Source organism: Mizuhopecten yessoensis, unplaced genomic scaffold (genome assembly GCF_002113885.1).
Source record: "Mizuhopecten yessoensis strain PY_sf001 unplaced genomic scaffold, ASM211388v2 scaffold10479, whole genome shotgun sequence".
In the NCBI taxonomy this organism is placed as follows: domain Eukaryota; kingdom Metazoa; phylum Mollusca; class Bivalvia; order Pectinida; family Pectinidae; genus Mizuhopecten; species Mizuhopecten yessoensis.
Window position 1 is genome coordinate 755,952 of NW_018408567.1, and position 12,180 is coordinate 768,131.

General features: G+C 36.4%; 1 protein-coding gene across 1 annotated transcript; it reads right to left on the minus strand.

Moving 5' to 3' along the window:
- Positions 1–1,439: 1,439 nt before the first annotated feature.
- Positions 1,440–12,180, minus strand: LOC110460802 (kelch-like protein 20). Its single transcript, XM_021513958.1, has 9 exons — positions 12,042–12,180; positions 9,160–9,774; positions 8,598–8,756; positions 7,436–7,646; positions 6,332–6,515; positions 5,343–5,486; positions 4,868–5,001; positions 3,516–3,724; positions 1,440–2,871 (listed from the first exon to the last, which is right to left on the minus strand). Exons 2-9 carry the CDS (start codon positions 9,655–9,657, stop codon positions 2,680–2,682), a joined length of 1,731 nt encoding a protein of 576 aa, XP_021369633.1. The 5' UTR covers positions 9,658–9,774; positions 12,042–12,180; the 3' UTR covers positions 1,440–2,679.

Below are 12,180 nucleotides of genomic sequence, written 5' to 3' on the forward strand. Positions count from 1 at the left end.
CATCCAGCCATGACATCATCATAAATATCTATTAAACCTTGAAACTGTATTGTAAATATGTTTTGATGATAATGTTGACAATAGCACCAAATTACTTATTGTAAATAACACAAAATGCCAGCACAGTAAAACTTCAATAGTACAACTTGTTCTTCAGCTGGATAATTCATCAAAGGGACCTTAAAATGGAGTTGACTATCTTTTCAAATATGTTGTTTAACTCATTCACCCCTAAAGACTTATTTGAACTCTTCCAATTCAAAGGTTGGAATAGTTCATTATGAAATCTCAGGGGTGAATAAGTTAAAAACATCTTCATATTGATATCCTTATGAAGCGATGTCATTGTCTTTTTAAAAATATATAACACATATACCAGACTTTCATTAGAAATCTCCAAATCATCGGCATTGAAGGTCATGGTATTGATCTTTCTGAAGTCAAGCCTATTAGCATAAATCATTTTGCTAGATGAACACATAACAAAGATAATACACTACTGATACTTTACCAACTGTATTTTCCTGTTGACCCTTTCACCACTGTAGACTATAATGGACTCATCCAGATCAAAGCATGGAAGAGTTTACTAAGGTTATATAGGGGTGAAAGGGTTAAGTCCCTATAACCCATTATATTTAGTTCACTACAATAAATCATGTGTCAATCATTCTCATTAATTGATAGGTGAGAATAAAGTTTCATGACACACTTGTACATGATGGGAAGATCACTGCAGTTGGATTTAAATAGTTAATACCTAGTACAGAAAACTTGAATGGTAGGTCAGTCCATGTCAAGGTTCAGTCTAAAACAGCATCATGCAAAGTAAACAGCGCACACATCGTGAGTATCTGTAATATTTCATACATAGGGGAGATAAATCTATCTTTAAAAGACAAACACATATAACAAAGCAACAATACAGCATACCCTTAAATAATCCATTAACAAAACAGAAATGATAAATAGTTATCTGTACACTATTCACAGTGAAGTATTTACAAACATGCATACACAGACACAGCCTGACATACATTTGATAAACCAGCAAGTAAGCGAATAGCTGCTTCGTAATAAAGCTTGCTCGTTTATCATAATAACATTTGATTACTTACAAAATAAAGACCAGCTCTGTTATCAACAACAACCATCAACATTCATCACATCCTTGATATCCAGGAGTTACACTCACTTTCGCTCTCTGCACCCCTAGAATATGTCAAAGCAAAATTGAAGGCAGAAAGATAGCTGTTTGATTTGTCTCAGGTAAAAAAAACACCTGACCAATCGCTAGGCTGATACCTGTCCTTTGAAGATTACAAAGGGGCGACATCTGACTTCAAAGCCTGTCAACTTTTACCCTTACGTGACCGCGAGATTCTTTTGATATACATCAAAGGATCAAACTAGTCTTCTTGTCTCATCAACAAGGTGGCACACGCTGAGCCTTCAATTTTGCTTGGACATATTCCAGGGGTGCAGAGAGCGAAAGTGAGCGTAACCCCTGGATGTCGAGGTCATCAGGACAGGTCCACATGTTTACCTGTGATTATGTGTCCATTTAAGACACCCAGTCACGCATTACAAGAGGAGGCACTTATGATACCCAATCACCCTAAATATCCTATCACTGTGCAGTGGTCTATCTGTACACCTTGGAACATAATAATTGCAGCTTCTATGTAGTATCACTATATACATTGACATGATGTAGGAACCCTTCACAGATACACCAGAAGCACAGTGTTAATAAAATGTGTCTAATATCAACTCAACATTGGTAATAAAAGAATATGCCTTCAATTTTATCATGTGTAAAAACTGCTAGGACATTAACGACAATGAATTATATCGTCAATTCCAGTGGTATTGCATTCTCAATCTGACATCTCTTTCTCTGCAGTCATTCACATTATGATATTGCTATTCGGTAATTCACACATATAACACCCGACGTTATTAGAGCAACACTTCATTATTATATGTTTTGTATTAAGTTTTCCACTAGGTTAATTACAGGGATGATAATGAGAATGTATAATCAACCATTCACCAGTGTAATAGACACTCTCCTAGGCAGAATATACCACTGTACAAGTGTATCATACATTGATAGAAATGACTCTTTGTGTACGTCACAATGTACTAAATACGATATGACACTATACATGATATTGTACTCAGTAGTAACTGACATTGCATTATGTGGCTCATTACAGTGGAACCCACTTATAATGATATCGGTTTTTATGATATTTTCCCCATGTACCGATTTTTTCCTTCTTTAACTAAGCAAAAGAAAATTCACTTATTATGATATGGTCGAAGGTGGGACCCCGCTTATTATGATATATTTTTTCTGCCGTGAATGGATTTTACAAGGTAAAAACTCAGGTAAGTTGTCCGTGTGAAACACCCGGACAATTGAACAATAGGTCCGGCTAACTGTACATCGCCCGGGGTGATCATCTGTCCACTCCAGGTAATTTTTTCACACCTCGCTTCACCCCCGTCAGCGGAAAACAATAGAGCGACCATCCCTTGCCGGTCATACATTTTAGTCTTAACAAAACATATTGTATATTGTACTAGGTAGTACATGACACTGAACAAGTTAGCATGTTACATTATATTAACGACACTGTATCAAGCAGCACATGACAAATGCCTTTGGCTTCACCAGAGGTGTGGTTCATGTTGTGGCATCCGCACAACGCCCACCCCACCTCCTAATCTTCGATAGTTCATGCCTCCACACAATTTCCAACAGTTCTGTTCTGGGTCATACACTTCAATTGTCTTCAGGTAGGTTGTACCATCAAAACCTCCAATAGCCATCAATTGGCCGTTAACTACAGCCAGTCCTACCTGTTAACAAACACAGGTATACTTACAGAATGTTAACATGGACATGCGTAGTGTGAACATTTAGTTACCTAATGTTAACAAATAAGGAATACTTGTACATATTATGTCAACAAATTAATAAAATACAGACATACATAAATACATCTTGTTTACAAAGAAAAGTTGCGAGCAATCCATACCCCCCTCCCCACGAGGTACTTACAGACAAAAGCTAACAATGTATAGGACATAACGACAGTGAAGAAATGAGATCAGAAATATAGGCATATACAAATATGTAATGTTAAGCACAGACATGTTTAAATAAGGGTAACAAACGTATACTTGACTTCTATACACCCTTTTGACAAACACAGGCACAGCTATACTTGAATACATGTCAATAAATCCATACTTCTATATAAAATGCTAACAGACATCCAGAGTTCAATATTAACAAATACAGACATACTATATAAGATAATGTACCTCTACAGAAGGAATACTGACTTACAATATCAGCAGACCTATATACAGTGTAATTGTGTATACAATATACAGATGATACCCTGTTGCAAAGTGTATTTATCTTCATTAAATTACTCAAATGTATTTAAGCCAGTTAAAATTTCATAATTTTCAGATACTTTTTACAAGACACTTACCCCACTTCTGCGAGATGTCATGGCTACAACAGGTTGCCAGGTATTTGACTGTGGATTGTAGCGCTCTGCACTACTGAGCTCAGTCGTGTCATCACGGCCCCCTACAGCATAGATCATGTTGTTGTACACCGCAACACCAAGATGTTTCCGGCGTGTACCCATTGGTGACATTGGCATCCAGCGGTTCGTTCTCGGGTCATATCGTTCAACTACAAAACATAAATTAATCTGTCAAGACATCCTGATGTTTATTAAATGGTTTATCTATAAATATATCTATAGTCAATGAGAAAACATGTAATATGTTTTTAGATGTTTTATAAAATCTGAAATTTCTGCATGATTGCTTTGGTTGGGCGGTGATCTGATTCCATGTGGCTTATGTCAGTACTCAACACATACACTAATCAAGAAGTGTGTGTAGAATAAGATTGTTTTTCCATAAAGCATCACAATATTTTGCGTCAAATAATCCGAAATGCGTCAAAAGTAGGAGATGACGTCACTTTATACCTTTATGACATCATACACAACTATTTCTCTGGAAACTGTCACGACATGTCCATGTTTGAGGAAATTTACACCTGAGCTGGTGATCTTCAAATTTTTATCATGGTCATTTAATTCAACAGATTTGATAGCGAGGTTATTCTTGCAAGCTTCTAGAAAAATGTAACAAATCTAGACTTATTCAGGACAACCAGTAGAAGATGTTTCAGGGTTTACCCGTTTAACCAATGCAAACAAAAGGTATCTCAGTGTTATTTATTGTAACAAAATTGATAGCCCTTCCCACTAACAATACATTGACGTCATAATAATCAAACGTCATAGTTGACAAAACAGTTGTAGAAACTTCAAATTGGTCCAGTCACATTTTCGGCAGTCTAAGATTTGAAATCATTTTGGGAACTTAAATTTCACTGTAAAGCAATTCTAATAGAAAAACACCAAGGGTCTAAGTTTACAAGTTTATCTGTGAACTAACTTCCACTTTATTTTATATATGTATTAGAATTAATTGATGAATTTATTTCACACTAGATATTTTTAGTGTGTTAACCTGGGTACATACAGGTGATAACTTGTTATTGTATATATTTATGTGAAGGTGATTATTATATAATTAACTGTCATTGATCATGCATCACATGTGAACTTTGTGTGTGTATATGATAGCTGAAAAGTCATACGTATTCCTACCCTACAGTTCAATCTCACCTAGCACTTATATCTTGCAACAATGTGATTAGTAATCTGTAATAATATATTTCCATGGCCATTTATTTTACAGCTTCATTGCCAATTACGAATATAGAGAAACTTAAGTTAACACTTCTGACAGAACTTACCTGTGTTTAGCGGACATGTACCATCACTACCCCCTACAGCATACAGGAAGCCACCTAAAACAGCCACGCCCACCCCTAGTCGCCGTGTACTCATAGAGGCAACTTTTGTCCATTTGTTGAGCTGGGGATCATATCTGTATTATAATAATATGAAGTTTTGCGCATCATCATAACATCCACTTTCTTTTTCTAAGTTTAGAGTCCTCTTAAAAAGTTACTTTAAACAAATCTGAATCAAACTAATTTTGTACTTTCCAATAATATTTTAAATTCCAAAATAGATGCAATATGTAGGACCCACTTCCGTGTAGCTGTTAATATGCACTTCTTGCCATCAATTATTAAATTATTATTGAATTAAACCATTAATAGTATATTGACGAAGTCCAGTCTAGTATCTAGTCTCAAAACCACTTTTGATACAGTTGTCATATTATAGTTGTCATAGTAAGTTGTTGGAAGTAAATAGTTGTACCTCTCCACAAAGTTGAGACAGGAGACACCGTCCTGTCCCCCTACGGCATACATGTAGCTGTCGAGGACGGCCACTCCCACACTGGTACGACAAGAACTGGTGGGTGCCACATCCCCACTCCACTGGTTGGTCTGAGGGTCAAACCTGGTCACAGACAGAATCCAAGTAACCATATTAAACTCCATTGGCTGGTCTATTAGTCAAATCTGACTACATAATATAACTAAGTTGACAATATAATACTCCAACGGTTTACCTGAACACAAATATTACTCACTTAACTAGTGCTGTTTCGATTAATCGAGCATTGGTCAGTTCAGCTAACAAACTGATTAATCGAGTACAAAATCTATGATCGATTTTAGTCGGAATGCTAATGTGTAGATATTATCAATCTGATTAAAATCATATCCTACGTTCTCTACGTATCTAATGTGATACGTAGAGAACGCAGGATATGATTTTAATCAGATTGAGATATTATGTAGTTTTCAGTAGACATTTTCCCCAGCTAAATGTAAAATTGATGGCATCATCACTGCATGACTTCCTTTCAGCTCATAGCTGCTAGTTAGGACTATATATTACAGATTCAGTGTTTGAAGAGAGGTATTTCTTATATTATAATTACATGGTATCACTTTTTTATTTGCCTAAGTGACTCGCAACAACAGCATGGAGGATTTCATTATGTATTTCTATAAAACGATTATTAATCGATCATCGGTTGGTTAATGGTAACCAATGATCGATCATAAAACTTCAACCGATTCCCAACACTACACGTAACCATATTACACTCCACAGGTTTTTCTGAGGACCAATTTTTTCTACAAACATATATCTCAACTGAAAACATTCTCAATTTCAAATATGAAGCATCATATTCAGACTAATAACTTATGATAACTTATAAATCTTTCTACAAGATTTATTTTTAAGTTACAAGACATAACTACCCCTTTACTTTATCACTGTCAGATACTTACCTTTCAATGCTATTGAGATAAGACTGTCCATCATGACCCCCTACAGCGTACAGGAGGTCATTTAGTACAGCAACACCGACCCCACAGCGACGCTTGCTCATTGGGGCCACCATCCGCCACTCGTTTGTCTGGGGATCGTATCGCTCCACGCTGGAGATGGCATCCCCACTACACCAACCTCCAACTACACAAATAAAGGTGCAGGCACAGATTATTATAAGATTCTTTCATGTCCAGGGGTGTAGGATAGGGAAATTCCACCCCGAGGGGTTTTCAAATTTGGTAAAACCAGAGGCTTTGCCAAGGGTATTGCCAAATTTGAAAATCCTGAGGATGGAATTTCCTTATCCTACACCCTTGGGCATGAAAGAGTATTTTTCTCTCATTCCAACTACCAGAATATGCTCAGAAACCATGAAAATGCGTTTGGACTGGCTAGCATTTTATAAATATCAATTTTTCCCTGGGGTTTTTTGACGAAAATGAATTCGTCAGTGGGATTTAGCATACCCCATATTTGGATACATAGTTTGATTCTATGTCCAGAAAAATTAATCTCATCTTTCTACTTGTACGGTAAATATATCGTAAAAGGTTTTGATTTTATCACCTTGCCTTTTCCGCATTGCGGCATCAGTGTTTTCCAAATTCATGACGTCACGCCCATGTAAGATAGTCTCAGTAAGCATGGCTATCTTACATGGCCAGCGCTAGCTTACATGACCGGATATGAGAGAAATACATATGTCGGTCCCTATGTATTCTGCCTGGTATAAACACATTTCCAAACAGTTTCCAAAAGTATACACAAAATCAATGTCAACCTTAAGCTTGTTTTACGAATTGCAGCAAAAGAATAATCTTATTATGATATTTATAGACAATGATTGCAGTATCTTGATATAATTAAAGATATAATCGAACAATGAAAATGTACTATATATAACAATTTTAATATCATGCTCTAGAACAATCGAAATGTGCTTTTATTACCCTGTTTCTTTGACAATCTTAATGACAACAGAATGCTGTTATGTTATTTAAATACTTTGAGTTCTCAACCGAGTTTTCTGTACATGACTCTTTTGATTAACAATATCATACCAGCAAACAGCACTTCTCCACATCGGATCGGTTTGCGAGGTCTAGTACGTGGACCCTGCATTAAGGGGCGCTCCTGAGGCAGGAGGAGATAATTCTTTGCTTCATCCAACAAATCTCTGCAGGAGTCGTCACTTTTGATGAGAAGATCAGAGCCGACTGTACCAACGAGGAACTTTGGACTCATCAATGGCAGTCGCACATGTTGAACAACCTACAACAAAAACGACATATTTAACTTATATGTATAGGGATCCATCAGTATGAGGTTTTTATCTTCAGGCTGATATTGACATATTCTATTAAGTGTATTTTAATACAATTTGTACATTTTGTATAAATTTGCATTCGTGGATTTTAAGAAGAATTTAATGGACTTTCTAAAATACTAGACCTCTGTATGACCCTGAAAGTATATATCAAGAAAGCCTTTTAACAGCTTTTAATAGAATTGACCCCTGTGACCTTGATGCCACTTATTTGAATACATAAAAAGGCCCATGCCATCAGACCAGCAAATTACATGTCAAGTATCTTTATAGACAATATTGTTCTTTAAAAGATCCTGTTTTCTCTAAATAACTAGGTCTATGTAATCTACTAACATGGGTAGCCCTACTTTGTTTTGAAATTTGTGGCAGTATATATGTAACGTAATTAAATTGTTAAAACTGAGTTGTATTGGTGACCTAATTAAGCAGAGTCAGTAAAACAAATATATTTCATAGGACTGTAATCATCACGATAAAATGAGGCAAATCTTAAACAGCAGTAGATTTTTACCCATTCTACTCCATATAAGCTTGTATTCCAAACCACTATAACAATTGATGATTTTAAGTTATTTTTACCTGGGTGTTTTTTTTAAGAAATCTGGGTCACTGCTGTGGATTAATGACAGAAGTGATATCAAAAGTGATGCATTTCAAAAGATTAGGATAGGACACTTTATTTCATACTAAATTTTGAAAGATTGCAACGTCAAATGTATCCAATTCTCCGACTGTGAATATTAATATTTACAGATTTTGTATATATACATGTTCATGTATAAAAAATCCTTTTCGCTTGGCAATGGTTAATTATACATTTGTATATTCGTTTTTTAATACAAGGTGCTAAAGGGAACAGAGATTTATTCATATACATTATGATTTAAGCTCACGTTTGGGAGATGCGTGCGTCGGTCCTGGATGTTGTACTTGACCCAGGCCATAACAGCACTGTACACTTGCTCCTCGCTGCGCACATTGAGCTCGTCACTGGAAATGATGTCCACTAGTTGGTTCACAGGCAATAACAGGAACTCTTCACTCTCCATTACCTGGTCACAGCATTTACATTACAATTACACACAAATGATAATATAATATCATACCATAGTGTTACGAATGTTAGATAGTTTTACAAATGCAAAAATAGCATTACCATCATATTATTATTATTAATCTGTAGCATTATTTACCTTGTAATACAAAAGTAGTTATTTACATTTGAGGTCATCTCACTGTGAAAATACTGCTCAATACATATTACATAAAAATGTGGTGAAATAAAAAAAAATATATAAAAAAGTTATCATATCCTGTTGTAAATATTGTACATTTTATGTCGACCACAAGTGAGATGAGTCCTCGACTCAATGTGTTATCAGATTTAAATAAAGTCTATTATTATTATCATATAGTAAAAGGAATCAACAAGAGCGAGCTTTCGGACATACAAACCTCTTGAAAATTATGCTGTGTGAATTTGTCTGCAATTCTCAACAAGTCCCTACAAGCGTGTGTATCGGCGAAGGCACGGATTCCCAGACAGTTGGAAGGATCTAACTGTCGCTTGAGAAACTCGCAGCACACCTCCTGGATTTCTGCTAGTTGAAGCAGACAGGCTGCAGGTAACAGAGTCTGGACATTACTCTCCTCTACCGTAATGTTTGATGTGTAACAGAAGTCTACCAACAACTCCATAGCACTCTCGTCTATATCCCGTATTGTCACCTCTGTTTGACGGCTCTCTGCCAGCTCTCCAGTGAACATGGCATGAAAATAAGGGCTACATGCCGATAAGATCACACGATGAGCAAATATTTTCCTCTGGGCCACAATGAGAACAACATCACACAGTTCTCGGTGCTTTCGCAGAACATTGATTGAATCAAGGGTGTGGCGAGGGTGTTTGTCTGAGGTGTAGGCCAGTCTGGCTGGGGAAGGTGGACGATCCATGATTCCAAATGAGTGACTTGGAAGCACGTCCAAGGTTTCAGGCTCCAGATTTCTGAGTTGGTAGGAACAAATCAGGTGGTGTTTTTTTGGATAGCTCTCTTAGAACTTCCTATATATCTGCACAAAAATCAAATAAATATACTGTAACATTAATACTGTATAGTCTATTCATGATCAGTAGTGCAAAAATGTGATAAGCAAATGTTTTAATTTTATCATTTAGATGAAAACAATTTTGTTTTTAAATTAAGATACAATTATATACAGTATGTTTGGGGCCTTATAAAGGCTGCTTCCCCTTGAAAATGTTTGCTGTATTTTCCTGAACTCAATGCATATCATATAGGCACTAATAGGGCTTTCAATGGACTCTTGTCATTTAGTTTAGAAGTCAATTTTTTTCCCCCCTGAAATGTAGAGGGTAAGCTAAAAACATGTCATATTGATAGGTCCTTTCAAAACCAAAAGTCAAAGCTCATTTTGGGGAATCAAAAACATATACTCCCAGTGGTCTATTCAAAGCTTTTTTAATTAGCTGCCTGGTAATCATGAAAGTCAAAATAATTAAATATGTAACAGGAGAAAGAGAAATGCAACCCAGACCAGGGTTTGAACCTGGGACCCTCCAAACTCTAGACAGACGCTCTAATCAATTGAGCTACCAGATCGACCCAGTCCAGTACATCTGTACAACCAGCTCTGGTAATCTTGTGCATAAAGTAATCTTGCTCATTGTTATACCGATCTATTTCTCGGGATATTTGGCACACCTAGTTAAGAACCTATATCATTATGGTTTAATTGATTTAACCATTTGTAAACAGAGAATTTGCACTTTCATATATTACATGTATATATATATGCATAATCAATTATTTTTTTTAACCCTGCTTGATAATTACATGGAAAAAATTATCTCTATATGATTATAACCACTTGTGTATTTTCTTAAACTCATTTCAGAGGCATTGTAAATAAAACTCACTATGATGGGCCGGGTCACAAATGTAAAAGCTTTAGTGTGTTTGATATAACACCACATATAAACACCCCCTCCGCATAAAGCCATTTTGGTCTCTGTGGGGTATAACATATATAGATTGATATGTAACAGGAAAGAGAATAGTGTGCTTCCACCGGTGATCGAACCCTCGATCTCCAGGTTTCTAGTCGGACGCTCTACCACTGAGCTAGAGCTTGAGGGGAAATTCCCTCTAGCTCGAAGGCGACCTTAATCCTATGTACAATTGAACCCTGCCACACTACTCCCCCTTTTTAAATGTGTTCGCACTCGAACACCACAACCCAGGTTCTAACTCCTTGTCATCACAGGGAGGGCCTGGACACCTTTCAAAACAAGAATGAGAATAGTGTGCTTCCACCGGGAATCAAACACTCGATCTCCAGGTTTCTAGTCGGACGCTCTACCACTGAGCTAAAGGGAAATTCCCTCTAGCTCGAAGCTGACCTTAATCATATGTACAATTGAACCCTGCCACACTTAAAACTCACTACAAAATGCATACATTTACCACTAAAATTATGCATATGCAGAAAAGGTATGTGCTCAGAATATTAGGAGATGTTGAATATCACTATACACTGCTTAGTAGTGGCTGTTGATATAGTAGTCAACACCAATGGAAAGCTTGAGGTAGCTTCTTGTGGCACATTTTCATGTTCCTATACTAATACTTGACTTCCGGTGCGTATATATATATTGATATAGAGAAATTAAATCTTACAGTTAAAAGGTGAGTTAAAATATTAAATGGTCCGACAGGATCTTGCTAATAGCAGGAGGCATTGCATTTACAGGGGTTATCAGACCAGAACTTGTTGAGTCTGTGTTTAAAACTGTTTACACTAGGGGCATTTACCACATGGTTTGACAGACTATTCCAGGACTCCACAACCCTGTTGCTGTAGCTGTTACTGCTTACTGTGCTCGAGTCTGATTGTTTTCTCATTTTTAAAGGGATCCAGGATCAATTCATTGATTAAACTCACCCACAATATGTCCATTTTACAGAGTAGGACGCCTACATTAATAATACTGCATTCATACCATGACAGTCTTGACAGACCTGTTTGATATTATTGATTCGCAATTTCGCATGCCCAGTCTTGTGATCAACAATCATCATAGAAATCATATTCTTTAGAGACTTTTTCGTTTCCATTTAAATTTTCTTTTTCAAAATTCCTGTAGTCAGAGAAACAAGTAACCCCGAACAAAGGTAAGAGATCATCCCAATCGAAGGTCATCACAAAAAAACACCCAATGAAAGTGAGCTGTTTTCAGATTCGTAACCAAAGTCGGTCAAATTTAAATCGACAATTTGTAGTAAATATCCCATAAACAGATAACTTCATGTACTTACATTATATATCACATTAGAAATAATGACGTTGATATGTGAAGAAGTATCGAAACCCAACAGGAATCCGAAAATTTGGCAAATACCAAAGACATTTTTCAGAGTTCCTTTCAGACGTCCATTTTTTCGACAGGAAGTAGTA